Raw genomic sequence first — 20,137 nt, 5'->3', positions numbered from 1 at the left:
GCTTGAAAGGTGGTGGCATGGCCTTCGGAGATGCGCTGACCGAGGCCATCTGGCTGGCTGCTGACGATGCAGTGAGTGATCCTGCGCTTGCTGGAAGAGATCTTCCCCCAGAAGATTGAGAGGATACCCCCTGGGTGCTGGACGAACTTGCGCTGGCTCCAGACATGATGACGGACGGACTGCTTAATTTCAACTTTATGAGAGATTGATCACTGAGGCCCCACGGTGGGCGCCAAATTGTTTTGGGTAAAAATTTACCAGTTAGATATTAATCTGTGGGGGTCAAAGTGATCGTTTGTGACTTCGAATAAGTAAAGAAATCGACAAGCAAAGGTAAAAAATAAAGAAATAAAAAATATGACACGCGAGAATTTTGGTGACGCGGAAAACCCGATGTGGGAACAACCGCGGGGGGAGTCGGAATCCCGCCAAGTATTTTCACTATGACTTTCAAGATTTTCGTAGCAAGTAAGGAAGTACAATGGTGTTTATTTTTAATAATTGGCCAGAGAATGATCTCCTCAAACGTATGCTCCTCCCTTTTATAGTTATCCTTCTAGGGTTTTGACTGCAGCAGGCTCCTCCGAGTCAGGCTCCTAGCATCCAGGGACTGTTACCTGAAAAATAGGGGCAGTTACTTTGACTTCTTCTCCTGCCACGTTTTATGCATGCTACTTGTGTGTGTTTCTTCAAGATAATCCAATGACCCTCTCATTGCCACGTCAGCGATCCTCTAGTCACGCGATTGACCAGTCCTTTTATGCCACGTGTCCTGCTAGTAAAATTTGCAAATTTTATCCCCAACAGGGGTAGCAATGATATTTTTAGAAATGAGGAGTACCACGTAGAGTTCGTAAAAACTGGAGAGTACCACTTAGAAAAACCCTATTTTTTAATATATTTTTTTTTATTTTTCTCCACTTTGTGAATTTCTATGTATAAGCGTAATGTTCTCATACGAGTGGTTAAATGCATTACAGGTCGACATGAAGTCACGGTTTGGTGGATTTTAATCCTCGGGATTTCAGCTATACTGACCATAGAGTTTGCACAAATTCATTGCACAAGACACTTGTTCAGTTGCCTGCAGAACATTGCAAGTATCTCTGGATAAAAATTTTGTAGATGGAAATTTATCTTGGCATAGGCTATCAATGGTTTCATCAGTCTTCTCTGAGGGTAAGTTAATCTCAACCTCACTTCTGAGAGATTTTTTTGTGCGTGTGTTCTTGTCCTGGTTTCTGTATACATGTATCTAGTCCTGAACACTGTAAACAGATAGATCACGCTATGGGAGATTGTCCATATGCCATTCACCAAATTGTCGAGCACTGTAATTTGTAAACCTGTATCCCAGAAATGTGATTTTTTGTAAAGGCTGTTCGTGCCACAATATGTGGTTGAACTGCGTCTAAATACTCTAATGTATGACACATGATGAAGTACACATAATACATTGAACTCAAAGATACGTGTATTAGTAGATTTAGCACATTTCCTACCATATTAACTATTAGTCTCAAAAGTCATCGGTTAACTTTACTTGGTTCTACCTAGGGTAACATGGATATTCCCATACCCATTGTCTCAACCTGACAATTTCTAGATGGGCTAATTAGACCCAAAATAGCTTGCAACTGGCAGTAAAAAGGCCAAATGTATCTACCGGTTCAGGTAAAGTTTTCTACTGTCTCGCTAATATAGTTGTAGCGTCCTGATCATTTGTTCACATTTGATTAAAATACTTTTCACAAAGAATAATTAAAAGGTAAACAAATGACCAAGACAAAAAGAGTACTTGTTTAAGTACGTACTATGTAGTACTCCATTCTTTGTAGTTACTGATCTCGTGCTACAAACCGGTCTAGCACAATGTTGTATTTTATCAAAAACAATTTGCCTTAATGATACCCTTAAAACCCGAATAGGTGGAATACATGGTATCGCACTGAATAGCAGAAAAGCTTTCGAAATCACAAGCGTTTTTTTTATGTCCCAGTCCAACTAAAACATGAACTAGTCTAATGTATTGTTAGTGTTTGTGGTTCATGTTTTGGTCCATTATATCACAATATTACCTCGTAAAATTATTAGGTAAACCCTCTGAAATCTTAAGACTCCGCCACATTAGTTTTTCATTAAATTTTAAAACTCAGCTTAAACTTTATACATTATCCGTTAGACTTTACTTTAGACTCTACTTTTCTATTTTACTTTTTTTTTTAGAAACGTATTAATTACGGGTGGTGCTCATTCATGTACATGTTTTACTCTTTTATGGACATAAATGACCATTATACCCCTTTTATTTTAGTTATTTCCCTCAATTTTCTCACTCTAACTAACACCATCTAAACACCACCACCCGTCAGCCACCTGCCACCATCGAATGGGCAATTCAGGAACAACACCATCGTACCACCATCGGACACTAGACTTATCGTCCAAAGCTGTTCCGACGACGAGGGCAACTATTATATTGAGAGACATAAAACAGCAAGCAACCATTAACAAAGGAGTGTACAAGACCAATTAGAAACCACCATTGAAGGCTGTGACCTGCATTCTAGGTCTTGATTCCTTTGTGATCTCTTTATCAATCCCAAGTTGCAAGTATTTCAATTGCATATGACATGCGAGACTCGGATCATCATTTTTAATTGACAATTATTTCTACAAACCCTAATTTTATTAGTCTAAACAATTTAATCTACCTAATTTGATTGTTAATGAAGTCATTAAATTAGAATTATTACTTGATCGAGATGAGAACTAGTGTCTATAGTTGATTAATACAGATTTGATTAATTAATTTTGTGAAGAAGAATAATTTTGTGAGGAAGAGAATTAGAGAGTGTTTTTTTTGTTTATTTGGGGAAGGGTAAGGTATGGAAAACAAATGGCAAAAAGTCCGTGAAAGAGTAAAATGCGTCCATGAATGAGCAATTACGTTAATTACTTCTAGTTTCTAGAAAGTGGGGTTAAGACTTTGTCAAGATTAGGACCGAGTTGCATAATACTCTGTATGAGATAAGATTGTTATACGTCTTATAACAAATTATCAGAGCATCTCGAGGACGGAGTTAGACAATCATTTTGAGTTGTTTTTAGGAATTATTGTATGAGACAGTTTTACACTGTAAGACGGTCTATTAATAGCAGTAAATGAACGAACTTTTTTTTCTAAAAAATGATCATTTTATGTTGTGAAACCGTCTTATTCTAGAATTTCTGCTGAGCATATTTTACCATTTCTAGAAATGATAAGGAGGAAAAGAAGGATGGACTAATCCACCAATTGAAAAGCTGCAAAAACACGTGACAAAAATCGGTCCGGATTCATCCATTTCTTATCAACGGTCCGGATCAAATATTATGTTGATCCAACGCTTGTAATCGTTTCATAAAAATAAAGGTTTAATGGATGGTAAGAGAAAATATATTAAAATATGGTTGTATTAGAGAGGAAATGGAGAGAAGGTAATGGAGAGGATCTAAATTCGACAAAAATGGTCCAAGGCAGCCAAAAATGAGTCAAAACATTGGTAGTCCCACTCTCATGGATCCCAATCACCACCCAATATAAGCATATCAAAGTGTATAAAATTCACCCGCAAACCAAGAGACACATCACACATACATTTGTGTTGCTTTTTACTTTGGTTTCATTTTCAGAATATCTTTCAAACATTTCATTCAAATTTTATTAAAGATTAAATTGAAAGCACCAAAGCTACTGTTCCCTCTTAACTAGGCACTCTCATGTGGTCACATCAATATCAACCTTACCCAATTGGATTACGCAAATTCTCATTTAAGACTGGTATATTCATTCGTCTTAAGCTTAAGACGGGTCAAATGTATTACATGTGTACATAAGACAAATGAGAATACCCGATTCCGTCTTAAGTAAGACTAGCTGGATAAGTTTATATGATCCAAGTAAAGAAATCAAATCAAGAGTGTAAACATCTCGGTTCTTTGACTCGTGTCAAACCTTATATACAGAGTATGAAGTTCATTTTCTTTTAGTAACTTTTTTTCCATATCCAAACTCTTGGATACCTCGGACTCTTTATATTATCTGCATGCCCAGTTCGTATTAGCCAAAAATACGAAGGTTTCTATAAGACTATCGAGTCTGATTTCCAACGGGAACATCTAAACCGTGCTATATAGCAAATGATAAAAATATGAAAAAAAAAAAAAAACAGTAAAAAAGATTAATCTAGATTTTATAGAAAGTACTAGTATTTCATTAGTTTATGTAAAAATAAGTTCTTTAAGGGCTGCTATCCCTTTTAAATTGGCTCTGTCAAGATGTTATTATCCATCTATGGCTAGGGCATAACAGGGTAATCAAACATAAAATCACCTCTCAAAACCCATATATCGGGCATGAAACCCTAAAACAATTCTTCTTTCTTTTCCTTTCTTTCGTCTTCATCACCTACGAGGGGACTGTAACTAAATAAATCCCTTAGACGAGATGTTAAGATATATATTTCACCTGCTAGAAACCCCGAAAAAAATGCAAACCCCCTTGTATAGCAGTATCTTTGTTTTTTTAACTGTGATAATCTTCCTTTTCATGTCTGTCATCATAGTCTTCTTTTCCGATGAAACTCTTGCGACCGAATCACCAATGAGCAGAAGCTTCTGATGTCTGAACCTGACCTTTTCCTCCATCTTTTTTCTGTTATATATACTCTTGCTACGGTACTTTAAAGAGGTAGGACTTAAATAAAATCAAAATAAATGAACTGTTTTGTATCATACCAATGATGTTAGACCTACTTTTACTATAATTCCCCCTGTCGTAAGGCCCAGGAACTAGATGATTGCAGGAATGCCGCTTCCTATTGCAGATGCAAAGGGGTTCTCTGGAAGATTAATCCCCTGACTGATAACAAAATTAGAATGGTCAATGAAGTATCGGACTATCTGTTCAATATCTAACGTTTTTAAGGTCAAAACTAAACATATATCTACATGGGTTCGGATCAAAACTATTTTATCGAACACTGGTCCACGTAAGATAGGTCTGACTTTCAGGAATTGAGCAACCTCGTTGAATCGCCCAGCAATTTTAAACATTCTTGGCCAAGTAACATCATACATGAGAATCGCTGGGCGACTTGCCGGTTTTAAGTCATCTTATCATTCGCTCAGTGTGTCAGAGTGTTATACTCCGAAATAATTTACCCCCGAACCAATTTTTGGTAAATAAGTTACCCTCATTTGCTATTTTCTTTGATTCGACAAAACATAAACTTCAATAGGAAATACACCTGGGTGCATACCTTTCTTGCTCAGTAAAGTCTGTGCTGAGATGTTTAGATCTGTCATCAGCGGCAGAGCCGTTATTGATAGCATCAAACAGTTGACGGTATTGCTGAACACTTGAAAAAATGGGAGCATCTGCACAAATGGAATAATAGTCAGAAGATTCGAAACCCAAAATTATGAAGAACAAATGAAGAGAAAGAACATCAAGACGCAGAAATGGTGGTGAACCTTCTAAGGAGTGTTGCTCCTCCATACCATAGCCAATGAACTGTCGATTTTGCATATTTTTACGTCTAAATTGCAATTCAGAGAGGCGTCTCCTTTCCATTTCAAGAGCCTGCTCCTGCTGCTCCATCAGCTGTCTTCGTAAAAACCGTGGGGCCACTGTACGTCATACTCATTAGCAAAATTCTCATAGTTATTAATCTAATCTAATTTAGATGCATAGGCTTTGGGATTTATATTTACAGTTTAGATTTTACAAGCTTGATGCACCTCTATTATCTGCACCCAAGTTAGCACGACAGCGTAAACTTAAACAGTGTCTTATGAACAAAGGCAATTAACTTACTTGGGTGGAATTCATGATCTAGATCCAAGTAATTTCCCCGGTAATGCATCCCATGATCATTTTTATCCATGTACTTCCTGCGATGATACGACAGGAATTAGATAACATGTAGTATTCCAAAAGCAGATCATGAAACAGCTTTCAAACGGAAAAACAACCGACCTTTCGACAAGCTTAGACTTTTCCCGGTAAGGTTTGACCAAAACCCGAGACCCACTAACAAAATGTGGGTTCCCTTTAGCCAAAACCGTCTTCACAGTATTAGGACTGGCAAATGTTACAAATCCAAACATCCTTTTTTGTTGGCAAGGGATCCTAACATCTTCCACCGTCCCAAATTCCCTACAATACAAGACCAGAAGACGATCATAAGCAAAACGAACAATCTATAGTAATTATAAGTCTAGAGGCAAACTTATGAAGTAGGAATTTAGAACTAAGAGTCTAGGAATACCCGAAATAGTCGGATACATCATCTTCCGTGAATGTACTTTCAGCAGGAAAAGTCAAATATATCTGACGAGATCCACTCGCAGCTGAACCAACATCATTCCTTTCACTTCTATTGTCAACATTGTATTTGGAGGCATCCTCGGCTAAAATGACAGCATGTTGGCCATGTGGTCTACACAACATTTGCACAATGATCAGTACGGTATATAATTTATACTTTCTTGGAGTAGAGGGAGTCACAAGGGCTGTTTGATAGTCACGAGTTTTGAAGCAGGCCATCAGTATAACTTAGCTAACATCTGGAGACTTTCGATGCTTTTGAGATGCAACAGTAGCAATTTTAGATAATTTAGAACCACATTACTTCCGAAAGAAAAGGGGAAATATAAGTTACCTATCAATAAGCCGAATTGTTTTCAATCGAGCAAGAAGTTTAGTCAAGCTATAACCAGCTCGACCGTGACGCTGACTCTCAGTGAGGTACCCTTCAGCTTGAAGCATCCTGCCATACTTCTCACAATACAACATAGGAAGTGAAGCAATGGAGACAGGCCCCCTTGCTGAACTCAGCAGCTCACTGATCTCGACCTCCAGCTTTTCTAGAGAGCCAGGGGAAAACAGATGATCATCAGCTCTAAGTTCATGAGAGCTGAAAACCGGAGAGAAATTATCCGACCCATGTAAATACCGGCAGGAATTCCCATGTTTGCAAAATCCCTTGTTGAAATAATGGCACATTTTAGCAGGAAATTCAGCTGGATTGGCTGATCGACGATTTCTTCTCATGTTCAAATTACCCAATGCCGCACCTTCATAGAAAACACTGATAGGGTCCATCTGATCTTCAAATCCCATGTATTGATTGGGATTTTGGAATCCAGAATCTTCCAAAGATGAATCTCTGAATGACTCAAATTCTGAGTTTAGTATCTGATGTTGCTCGTGTGTCAGCGCACTTGGGTCCCAGTAGGGTGGGACCCTGATTGTAGGTGGATACGAGTAAGGTTGAGAACCATTGGGTGAAAATGGCATGTAGCTCATAGGGTTTTCAGAAACCGGAGGCGGATTAATGGATATTGGAGGAGACATGGAAGTTGAAACAGGTGATTTAGCTAGAAATCCTAATTGAAGCTTAGTTTTCTGCACTAATTTTTCAAGTAACTTTTCAGGAGCATAAGCTAACCTAATCATTTCTCTTTCTCCATGGTCTTGTATAAGAATGCATCCCATAATCTTCGTTGCTATTTCCGGCTCCAACTTCTGGATTCTGTCCAGTAGAACTTTTGTTGCATCCGATAAATCCATGTTGCATATATGGTTACCGTTCCTACATTGTCAACATATATCTCATCAAGAAATCACATTGCTAATACGGGTCAGTCTCATGGGTATCTTGTCATGAGACCGTCTCATGCAAGAATCTCTGAACGACAACAAACAGTTCTTAAATTCTAAAGTACAAACTAGTAAGAACGCAACGATTTAGGCCGTAATAAAAGCAAGCAAGAAACCCATGTCACAAATACCAGAACTGTTCATATTGTCGACAATTTCTCAAGAAAGTTAAAGAGCAAATTAATTCTAACAATCTACAAGGAAAAAAAACTTAATTAGGGCCTTAATACAAGCAACTACAACAACCAAAGGGGAAGCGGGATCTAGCAAGTAAGGTCGAACATACCTAAACTTATACTTGCATGCAAACCGGGTCGTTTTCTCGAAGCAGAATCAGAAAAAAAAGCTATCTTACTCAAAAACCAACTAAAATATTCATGGTGGCATTGTTTTAGAATTACACAAAAAATGTGAATATAATGCTGCAATTGAGAAAGGTGGAACTGTCTGAAATTTGAAACATATATAAAAAACCCTCCTTTATTTGTTGGTATTATTATTGTTACTTATTAGTTATAGAAAACAAGGAAAAGGTAGACAAATTAGTAGAATAGAAATCTAGAAATAACAACTCACAGAAAAGCTGTAAATCCAGAAAAGTAACAGACCCAAAAAATGGGAAATATTTCCCAAGTCAGGAATTTTAGCCAACAACTCCATTTAATAATTCATCTTCTTTTACAGATAACCACACCACATAATTACTCTGTCACTCCCATAAAAATTTGATAAATATATAATCTTTCCTATGTTACAGCCAATCTAAAATCAGAAAATAATTGTACATAAAACTTTTCCATTTTAAGAAGTCGCTCCCTCCATCTCAATCATTTGTTTTTGCTTAATGATCGAGACGGAGGGAGTAAAGAAACGAAAACTTTACCTTAGATTCCAAATTAACTTTGCTCCTCATACAAAATGAAGGCAGAAAATTGCATGAATGAATTTAAAATACATACTTAGTAGTAAGTTTAAGAGTTTAAGTCCAATATGAAGTGAAAGACCTTTTCTTAATAGTAATAGTAATACACTGTAAAATCTAGAAATGATTAATTTAAACTAAAAATTGAGTCCTATCATAGTAACAAATATCCCTATATATTCTATAAGCTCAATGTTTTTTAAGCCTTCATTTTAGGGGAAAAAAAAAGAAAGACTTTTATATCTCCAACTGCAAAACTAGTGCTCCTCAATTTCAGGATCTTTAATTGCAACATTTTCCTTCTATTTCTAACTTCCTATTTATACAATTACAGAATTCATTCATTAAACATTAAAAATAAATTTACAAATAATACACTATCAACACTTCTACTATTTCAATCTAAACATTATACAAGACTCCTTTGAATTAACATTTATCTTCAATTTTGTTTGCCTTATTAACATTCTTTACTATCACCTTGAACAACGGTAAATTATGAAGAATATTTTTAACTATGAATTTTAAAAGATAAATGTCATTGATATAACATTAACATAAAAATTAGGGAGTATATCCCCTTGCTTTGCAATTTGGTCTCCTGAGAGACTGTCTTCCACTAAATTAATGAGAGACCATGGAAAATAGAAATTAAATAATTTCCTGCCCTTATCATGTGAGAGGTGGGAGACCGTCCTCTAAAGTAATCTCACAATAAATTTGATAAAAATGTAATCTTTCCTAGGTTAGCAAACCAAAATCAGAAAATAATTGTACTTAACTTTTCCATTTTAAGAAGTCACTCCCTGAGTCCCAATCAGACGGAGGAAGTGAAGAAAACTTTACCTTAGATTCCAAATTAACTTGGCTCCATAAAATAAACACTCCCAAAATCATACAAAATGAAGGCAGAAAATTGGATGAATTTAAAATACATAGTAACTTTAAGAGTTTAACTCCAACATGAAGTGGAAGACCTTTTTCTTAATACACTATAAAATCCAAAAATGATTAATAAACGAACAATTGAGTCCTATCAACTCAAAAGATCACTTCTTTCTTCACCATTTTTCTACAAATAAAAATATATATATATATATATATATGTGGGTAATATCAAAGTACCCATCAAACAAACAACAACAGTAGTCTCCATCTCCGTAAGACGGTTTTATACAAGTATTAGCGAACAACAAAGGAAAAAATAAAGGAAGATATACTCACCAAAGGAAAAAGGGTGGTTAAAAACACCAATTTACAGCATTAAACTCCATGAAAACACAATAATTTACTTACTTTCTCTCTCTAAAAAGCTCAAACTTTGATCATTTTGCTACTAAGACATGATTTTAATACATTTATTAAAAGCAAAAAAAACTGAGAGATGATAGTGCTTTAAAAAGAGACTGTTCAAATTTCAACTCTTTATTTATTTCATTATATTTTTTGTAACACTCTACTGCTTATATATATTTAATTTAATGATTAAGTTGCATGAATGTGGGGTAATTAAGTATTTAAGAGTATTTTTTAAATTTTTAAAAAATAAAAAAATGAGGAAATGGTGATAGTGGGGTTATGATGATTTTTTACGTGCAAATTATAATGAAAAAAGTGCATTTTTTTCGTTTAAATTTTTGACTAGGATAAGATTTTTGCGCAGTTGAAATAGAATTATGTAACTGCTTTGCAATGTTATGTGACAATTTTTTTCCTAAATTTACTGAATTTGTTGAGTGATTATCTCAACGTGTAAACGTGATCACTTTTTTTTTTTTACTCAACTCAGTCAATTTTGTTCAAGTGATGTGTTGAGGACTTGAGGTGATAGTTGAGATACTAAAATCGTAGATATTCTTTTAGGGAATATATAATGTCACTCTAAAATTAATAATGTCATTCGTTTTTGTGAGACGGTGAATTATAGTAAGGGGTTGTTTGGTTGCCCACTAAATTACACAGGAACTTTAATTCATGTGAATTGCAAAATGGGTAGGTTGTTTGGTTACCCCAATTCACATGAATTGGAACTTCCCATGAATTCCAATTCCTCCATAATGGAGGAAGTTGCTTACCTAGATCCCCCTAGGTAAGTGGGAATGCCTACATGAATTACAATGCCTACATGTAACCAAACAACATTTTCTAATTCACATGAATTCTAAAATCATGTGATATGACACTTCCTAGGCATTGTAAGTTCCCGTATGTAACCAAACGACTCCTAACATGTTCTTAGACCAGCAGCTTATATTGGTATGACGTTACAATGTGACATTATCATTCCCTATCATTCCCTTTTTCTTATGTTTATAACTGATTGATTGTAGTTACGCTTTTTGTTGTGAGTGTCTTAGATATAAAATTATAAATTAAAAATAGGTTGCACCAATAACGTAACTTATGAATGAAAGTTGCTAAAAACAATTTATAAGAGAAATTTTATCTGTTCAATTTTACGATGCTTATATAAAATCGTTTTACATAAGTTTTTGTCAATAGTAGGACTGTAGGAGTATCAGGAGTCGTTTGGTTGATCAAAGAACTTCAACTTTCTAAGAACCTACAATTCATAGGAATTAAGTTCCATTATCTAATACGGGTGAATTTGGCAAAATTGTTTAGTTGTCCATGCAAGAATTAAATTTCACATAAACTTCCATTGACTAAGGGGGAGTAAGTAAGTCACTTCCCACATTATGTAGACATTGGAAGTTCCTGAAAAGTTCAAATTCCTATATTCTCCCCAAAAAATGGCAACCAAACAACCTTGTTTTTTTTTAAAATCATGGGATTTTCTAACGCCTGTATTTTTCAATTGGTAACCAAACGACCCCTTAGTTTATTATAAGTTATGAAAGATTGTTACAAGTTGTTTTTTTTTTTTTGAGAAAAGATCATTATCATTAATAAAAAGTCATACGACATCTACAACATATGTCAAGCTCAATCGGATACAAATCGATTACAACCATAGGAAATAAATTCTTGTTCAAAGAATGAAACACTTCAACAGAGTCTCTATCATTGATTCGCCGCAAAAGGCTTTCATCCATAAGAGGGTCTCCGAATCTTCCTTGACGAGTATCCATTTCTTCTGACGTGATTGATTGTAGCCATGAATCGGACAAAATATGTAAAACCATATAACGATCTATAACAACGTTGATCTTCTGCTGACTTATTAGAAAACCGCAAACGAACTGAGAAACGAAAGCTCTCAAACTGAGAGAAGGACACCACCGATAGACGGGGACGGAGCCCTCAGAAAGAGAGACGAAACAAAAACGAAAGCGGAAATTAAACAAAAACATAAAGGAAAATAGATTGCATACTATTGATTGAAAAATAAAGCAATTTTGGGGCTTACCATCGATTGATGATCGATGGGAGCCCCGTATAATTGATGGAGGCTAGGGTTTTTAGAAAGAGTTTTTTTTTTTTTTGAGAGAGAAGTAGAATGTTCTAAAAAAAAAAATTTAGATATTCTATGTTACAAGTTGTTTTCTTTGTTTGTTATTTGAGTCAAATTTTTAAACTCTTTAGTTTCAGAAAATTAAGGAGTATGAATTTAGCTTGAAAATTAGCAAAAGTTTGTTATTGATTGAAAATAGAGCGTTTAACTTTGGAAAGATTTTGAATTGTAAGCTCACTCTCTGCTCAAAAATTCGCGCTTTCAAGTTTATAAGGTGGAGTCTTTAATGTCAAAACCCGAACGTTACTTTGACTGATGACTTTCCATATAAACTTAAGTTATTCCGAAAACATTTATGTTAACTTGAAACTCGGAATTTTCTGTTAGAACTGAAAGTTCTAATTTGAAAATCAAACTATTATAAGCAGAGTTAAGGCCCTATTTATTTGTACTTAGGTCTTGCTTGGGATGAGAGTAATTATTAACGGAGTAATAGAGTTAAAATGAACTAAAAAATGGAGGGAATGGATGAGAGTTGGAGATAGAAATGGGGAAATATAGTGTAATAGTCTCTTCATTTGGAGAGTAATTGCTACCCACCTCCCCCTCCAAGTAATTATTACCTCCATATAGAGGTAATAGTTCCTCCCTCACCTCCTCTTTCCACCCTCCACAACCACCACAAAGCAGTAATCTCCTCTCATTTCTTCATATTTTAGCTCTCATTACTCCCTTAATAATTACTCTCATCCCAAGCAAGCCCTATAATTTCAGCTCATTTCATTCTAGCTTAGTTCGGCTCATCTCTTCACAAATTAGCTCTTATTTCAATTTAGTTTAGTTCAATTTGTCTATATTGAGTTCAATTCAACTTCATTAAGTTCAGTTCAGCTCTTATCAGCTGAAAAGAACAAGGTCCAAAAGCATTTCATGCCATTTCAAAATCAATATTTTGCTAAACTATTGAATTATAATACTAAAAAAAATACTACTGATACTTAAAATACATTGAATTACAACTAAAATTGTACATTAACCCGTAAACTCGCAATAGCAGGTAACAAATACTGCAAATGACAATTATCTAAGAAATGTAAATGTTACAATGGCAATTATAGGAAAAAATATTGTAAAAGGCAATATTAGAAAAATATAACTTTTATAATGGCAACAAATGTTTTTAACTCATTGTAAGCGCAAGTTTATACTCCCTCCCATCCAAACCAAAGGTTACATTTGACTTTTTGGCACTATTCATAATTGTAGAGAATCTTTGGTATTATTAGTAATGTATAAGATAAAATATATTCATACGAGATCTTGTTTGATTCATCGTCATGAATGCTATAAGAATATCAAGTTTTCGTAATTTTTAATAATGTGTAACTAAAGATATTCACGTTGCAAAACGCGCCTCGGCAAGCGTAATAAAGTCAAATGTAACCTTTGGTTTGGATGGGAGGGAGTAGTATACCATTGTACCCTAATTAGTGAGAAAAATCATTGTTTGTTTCATATAAATTGTGCTTTATTATTAATGGAAAGATGTTTGGTACTTTTAATTATCACAATGATTAAGGCCTTGTTCTTTTGGACTGAAATTTATAGGATCTGAACTGGACTGAACTTATAAGATCTGAACTGAACTTATAGGAGATCTGAACTTAACTGAACTTATAGGATCTGAACTAAACTTATAGGATCTCGAATCGAATCGAATCGAACTTATAGGATCTCGAATCAACTTAAATTAAGTGAGTATAGGATCTCAATCAACTTATAGGATCTCGAATCGAATCGAATCGAACTTATAAGAACTGAACTGAACTTATATGATCTGAACTGAACTGAACTTATAGGATCTGAACTGAACTTATAGGATCTAAACTGAACTAAACTGAACTTATAAGATCTGAAGTGAACTGAAATTAAGTGACTTTAAATCAAAAAGAACAGGGCCTAAATGTGGAATGATGTGGTATAATAATCCATGGTAAGATAAGCTATAAAACATGCCATAACTAAGGCTTCAATCTTCTTTTTTCCTTTTCACTGCACATGTAAAAGGAAAACCTGGGCGCTCTGCTCAAAACCTCTCGCTTTAAGTTTAAAAGTTGAAGTCTTTAGTGTTAAAACTCAAATGTTAGTTTGATTGATGACTTTCCATATAAACTTAAATTATCCCGAAAATATTTATGTTATAAGCTGACAGTTCATGTTTTTAACGCGGAACTCGGAATTTTCTGTTAGAAATGTAAGTTCTAATTTGAAAATTAAATTATAATATGAGAGTTTCATAATGTGTATAAACCAGACCTTTTTCATTGGAGTATCACGTAACTTATACCAGCCACTATACCTTAATTATTGAGAAATCATTTATTTCACATAAATTGAGCTTTGTTATTAAAGAAAATGTCTACTTCTACTACTTTCAATTATCAAACTAATTAGAATGCACAATAACATAGTAACTAGTTTTATGACCCGTGGAAATCACGGATTTTTTTGTTTTTTGGTTCATCGTTTGTGTTTCCGACCGTAATCCGTTTATGTTTTGGACTGGTCTGGGTGTCAATTTGCAGGCCTAAATGGCATTTTTTTACTGATGTCCCCGTGATAATTCACGTCCTTTTTAACGTTTAACGCTTTTATTACACAGTCCGTCACATTATAGAGGACCACTATCTTGTAAGAATTATTAATTCTCTATTATGTGGACCTAATTACCGATGTCAGTCAATTTAATTAGAAACGGCTAGAAATAATGTTTCGGGTTTTTTTTATTGGGAATAATAGAATAAGTGGATTACGGTTAATGTTTACAGGCCATTAACATATTAGGCCCGCTTATCTATTTAAGCCCCTCCTGCCACCTATATAAATAGATCACACCTGTTTGTGGTTTTAACCTAATTCATATTAATTGATTGAAAACACACAGAAAGAGAATTAGAGATTAAGGAAGGCAGGAGAAGGCAAAACTAGGGATGTCAGTGGGGCGGGTTTTGGCGGGTCTCGTCCCACACCCGCCCCACTTAGGGCGGGTACGGGTAATGATTTGATGGGTCGTGGGGCGGGGATGAGTTTCAAAAGTGTCATTCGTCGCGGGTCGTGGGGCGGGTGCGGGTATCATGTGAGACCCGCCCCATACCCACCCCGCCCCACACAGCCCCGCTCGCCCCACCTTGCATGTCCCCACTCCGCTTATACCCGCCTTACTCATAAACCTAGACAAATTTGTGCTATATAAAAATAAAATTTATAACTTAGATAAAAAGATTAAACCATTTTTTTCATAAACCTAGACAAATTCCATCTACTTCTTAGTTCTTACCCACCCAAATACCCAAGAACCTAATTCCCTCCCCCCCCTCCCACAAAAAAAAACGCTAATCCTCAAACTATTTTGTGGTTTGAAAAACTTGTGTACTAGTTAATTAAATGTTATACCATTTTGCGGAAACTTATTTGTATAAGACGTACGAGAGTACGAGACTAATATGTTTAAGATTGAAGATTTATATTTTTAGAAATTGTTTTGTGAGGAGATAGGTAATTTAGCGGGTCAACGGGTCCCCGCGGGGCGGGGACGGGTTTGAAAAGTTTAACCCGCTGCGGGTCGCGGGGCGGGTGTGGGTAGGCATTATAGTTTGCGGATGCGGGTGCGGGTTACCCCTCCTCCGCACCCACCCCGCCTCATTGACATCCGTAGGCAAAACATTAGGATTCATCTTCTTATTGTTCTTAAGAAATTTCCTCATCAGATCTAATGACTACTCCATGTATGTATCTATCAGTAATTATCGCTGCAATCAAGATCCTATAATTATTGTTTACATATGTGGTATCAGAGCAGGATTATGATTGCAGTTGATTAATGTTTTAATTATGTCTTTTAATTTGAATGAATTTAATGTTTTAATTATGATGTTATTATTTTCATTCATGGTCGAAAATATATCTTTTGATTATGATTGTTTCCGCTGCCCTAATCGAATTATTTCGATTCGTATGATGTTTTTGATTGTTGATTGCGTTTCGTCTGTCGACTGGGTTTTGAGGAGTACTCGATCGAGAGAATTTTTTATCGATCGAATTAGTGCGTCACTCGATTGAATTAATGTGTCACTCGATCGAAGATCTTCCGCATGAATAGTTTCCTTCTCGTATTATAGTTTACGATACCTCATGATTGATTATGTATGCTCGTATGATATTAATATTATTATGTCAGTTAAGTTTATATAAATTATCACATTATTGTTGTAAGCATACATACTAATTATGTATATATATAGTTTTGATATCGAATGAAAGAGACATTTGCATTATGGAGAGTTGAAATTCACCACAGTGATTTCATCTCGTACGCGATCAAGTCTCATAAAGGAATCATATTGGACATTCACATTAGGTTGAGGTTCACCACAGTGGACTCAAATTATGTAGTGAATATCCGACTAAGCATCTAAAGGGGTAAATTAACTTGTATTAAGGTTTTACCCACACGTAACCTGACATTAAAGTGAAACACTCATTAAGAAGAGTATATTCGATTATGCAATTAAGCATGTTTAGGTTGTCCACAGATACTATACTTGCCTAATGAATGTTTGTGAATTACTCATTTAAGTTTCAAGTCTTAGTCATAATTGATATTGTGTGTTAAACTCAAAGCCTAATGTTTTGAGCATTGTTCATAATGCGATCTCAGTTGCAAAGCTCTCTCAATAACTGTGTCCAAGCAGTTCCACAACTTGATGGTACTAATTACTCAGAATGGAAAGAGCATCTCGAGTTCTATTTAGGGATCCTTGAACTCGATCAAGTGCTTACTGGGACAGCTCCAGCTGAACCAGCTTCTGATGCGAGTAAAGAAGTACTTGAAGAATATAACTGGTGGAAGAAATCTGATAGTCTTTGCCTAAAGTTTTTACGTCTTACCACTGCACCAAACATTAAGTCTTCCATTTCGGAGACAGGCTGTAACACAGCCAGTAAGTACATGGAAATCATTAAGAAACGCTTTCAGACTACCGATAAAGCGGTAGCAGGAAGACTTATGTCTGAACTTACCACTGCTAAGTATAATGAGAGTGTGACCACCATGCAGCAGCATGTGTTACACATGACGAATCTGGCAGCTAAGTTGGGAAAACTGGGCATGAAAGTTGAGGATCCGTTCCTCGCCCAGTTTATCATCAACTCTCTGCCTGATAAGTTTGATGCTTTCCGTCTTCATTACAACACTGTTAAAGAAATTTGGATTGTCAATGAATTGACCAATAAACTGGTTCAGGAAGCAGCAAGAATCAAACAGAAAGATGAGGCTGATGCCTCAAGTAAGAGTACTAGCTTATCCCAAGCACATCATGTGCATCATGAAAGCGGGAAATCTAAAGGTAAGTTTGGAAACAGAAAGGGCATGAAGCCTGGCCCTTCTGATAAGCTGTCTGCATCTGGCATAAAGAAGGATATTAAGAAGCAGGAAAGTTGTTTTTTCTGTAAGAAACAAGGGCATTTTCAGAATGACTGCATAAAGCGTAAGAATTGGTTCGAAAAGAAGGGGATTCCTTACACAAGAACCATAAAGCCAAATGAGGCCTTCTTATACATGGGGAATAAAGATAAAGCCTCCGTAGAAGCCATTGGAAGGTTTAGCTTGGAATTAAGCACTGGATTTAAATTGAATTTGGAGGATACACTTTATGTTCCCTCTTTCGGACGCAATTTAATTTCAGTTTCTAAGTTAGATAATGATGGATTTAGATTAAGTTTTGGACAAGGTTGTTTCAGTATGTTTCGAGACAATGTTTTTATTGGTTCTGGGATTTTGGAAAACGGATTGTATCGTATTTATTTAGATAAATTGTTTTCAGAATCTCTTTGTGTTTCTCATAATGTTTCCCTGCATAATAATGTTAGTTCGAAACGTGGAAGGTCTAATGAAAGTTCCTCTTTCTTGTGGCATAAACGTTTGGCCCATATTTCAAGAGAAAGGATGAGCATGTTAGTTAAAGACAATATACTACCTTCTCTTGATTTTACGGATTTTGGGACGTGTGTGGAATGCATTAAGGGTAAGCAAACCCAACACACCAAGAAAGGGTCCACAAGAAGCACTGCTCTTTTAGAGATTATTCATACAGACATATGTGGTCCATTTGATGTTCCCTCCATGAGCGGAGAGAAATATTTCATCACTTTTATCGACGATTATTATTTGGAACAGTTTGATATGTTGATATGTTGATGATTATTTGGAACAGTTTGATATGTTGATGATTATTGATGAATTTTAGTTTTACCTTTCTCGAACATATGAAGAACAGAAAACATGGAAATAATTTAAGTTGAAACATTTTTTCCGTGTTTGCTGGTACTTCATGCTCCTTGATATCAAGGCTATTGGACTTGTGAAATGATGTACGGCTTTTGGTTTAATCTTTTCTCCCTTCACTTTCAGGGAGGATATTGCTTATCTTATTTCGTTCCTCCTTGGTGAAAATTTGTTATATCAATCTGTTCGAAATGATGATGGGAAAAGGAGTATTGTTCTTTAGTGAAAAAAATAAGGTAATCGCATAGTCATGGCTCAACCTGAAGAGTTTAATTATGTAACAAGAGGTAGAGAACTCATCAAGAAGTTTGAGCAGATTAAGGTTGATTTGCATTAAGTGTAGTTGTTGTATATTATTGAAGTAGAATGGAAGTAAATACAAGGCAGAGTATATATGCATCATACAGCTAAGACACAAGCTATTGACTGATGGACAAAGCATTAGTCCGGATAAAACATGTGACCTAGGAGACCTTAGTACATTGTCCTACTCTCAAGTCCCTTTCACCTTTAATCATAGTGGATCCTTTTTCCTAGTTCTAGGATTGTAGGTGATCCTACTTTGTACTGTAGAAGGATTTTGTGCAGTCCTAGGATTGTCCTCTTTACACTCCCCCTCAAGATGAGAGTGGAGACCAGATGAAACTCCCATCTTGGACAAGAGGTGCTGATGTTGAGAAATAGGACAGGACTTGGTGAAGATATCAGCAACTTGCTCCTTAGTGTTGACATAGGAGGTAGTAAGGAGTCCTTGTTGAATCTTTTCCCTGATAAAGTGGCAGTCCACTTCAATGTGTTTCGTCCTCTCATGATAGACAGGGTTAACTACAATTGCCAGGGCAGCTAGATTGTCGCATTTAAGGTGTGCAGGTCCCAGATGTTTGAGACCCAAGTCTTGGAGGAGTTGGAACAACCAGGTGACCTCACAAGTGGTCATGGCCATGGCTCTATATTCTGCTTCTGCGGAGGATCGAGACACCACACTTTGCTTCTTGGACTTCCAAGAAATAGGAGAGTTCCCAAGAAGTATGCAGTAACCAGTGGTGGACTTTCTACTGAATGCACAAGAAGCCCAATCTGAGTCACAGTATGCAGTGATTTTTGCTGCTGAATTACTGGCAAAAAGAATGCCTTGATTAGGTACAGATTTAAGGTACCTAAGTACTCTTCTGGCAGCTTGCATGTGATCTGAGGTTGGTGAGTGAAGGAATTGGCTGAGTAATTGAACAGAGAAGGTAATATCAGGCCTGGAAATGGTGAGGTAAATCAGTTTCCCAACCAGTCTCCTATACACATCAAGAGAGGGAAGGGGGTACCCTTGCCAGGTTCAAGTTTGATGATGGGGTTGAGAGGTAGCTGAATGGACCTAGATTTGTCAACTCCAAAGGTGTGGAGCAAATCTAGAGTATACTTTTTCTGTGATATGAAGATCCCTGCATCACTTCTTTCAACTTCCAATCCAAGAAAATAAGAGAGTTCTCCAAGATCTTTCATATGAAACTGAGAGCTGAGATATAGTTTTAATGCTTGAATTTCAGTTGAGGAGTCTCCTGTATTCACCATGTCATCTACGTAGATGAGGACCACAGTGGTACTCCCATCTTGTTGTTTGAGAAATAAGGAATGATCAGCATGAGATTGCTTGAATCCACAACTGATAAGGGCACTGAACAACTTTGAGAACCATTGCCTGGGTGCCTGTTTTAGTCCATAGAGAGACTTCAACAGCTTGCACACTTTCTCTTCCAG

General features: G+C 36.0%; 1 protein-coding gene across 4 annotated transcripts; it reads right to left on the bottom strand.

Moving 5' to 3' along the window:
• Window positions 1-4,233: 4,233 nt before the first annotated feature.
• Window positions 4,234-10,207, bottom strand: LOC141627143 (zinc finger CCCH domain-containing protein 18-like). 4 transcript variants are annotated; one of them, XM_074440584.1, is made up of 8 exons: window positions 9,855-10,207; window positions 6,708-7,640; window positions 6,315-6,485; window positions 6,023-6,202; window positions 5,861-5,937; window positions 5,518-5,673; window positions 5,304-5,421; window positions 4,234-4,903 (listed from the first exon to the last, which is right to left on the bottom strand). In XM_074440584.1, exons 2-8 carry the CDS (start codon window positions 7,616-7,618, stop codon window positions 4,834-4,836), a joined length of 1,683 nt encoding a protein of 560 aa, XP_074296685.1. In that variant the 5' UTR covers window positions 7,619-7,640; window positions 9,855-10,207; the 3' UTR covers window positions 4,234-4,833. The 4 variants fall into 4 exon arrangements, with proteins under 4 accessions (XP_074296685.1, XP_074296688.1, XP_074296686.1 ...); XM_074440587.1 differs by having other exon boundaries at window positions 5,545-5,673; window positions 9,855-10,199; XM_074440585.1 differs by lacking the exon at window positions 9,855-10,207 and adding an exon at window positions 8,592-8,735.
• Window positions 10,208-20,137: the final 9,930 nt, after the last annotated feature.

Source organism: Silene latifolia, chromosome Y (assembly GCF_048544455.1).
Source record: "Silene latifolia isolate original U9 population chromosome Y, ASM4854445v1, whole genome shotgun sequence".
Lineage (NCBI taxonomy): Eukaryota > Viridiplantae > Streptophyta > Magnoliopsida > Caryophyllales > Caryophyllaceae > Silene > Silene latifolia.
The sequence above is the reverse complement of the archived record's forward strand: the minus strand, read 5'-3'. Positions and strand labels throughout refer to the sequence as shown.

Coding starts and splice junctions, on each gene's coding strand:
- LOC141627143 (XM_074440584.1), bottom strand. CDS start 7,618: ATGGATTTATCGGATGCAACAAAAGTTCTACTGGACAGAATCCAGAAG. Junction 6,203..6,314: donor GATGTATCCGACTATTTCGG/GTATTCCTAGAC, acceptor CTTGTATTGTAG/GGAATTTGGGACGGTGGAAG. Junction 5,674..5,860: donor AGATCATGAATTCCACCCAA/GTAAGTTAATTG, acceptor TATGACGTACAG/TGGCCCCACGGTTTTTACGA.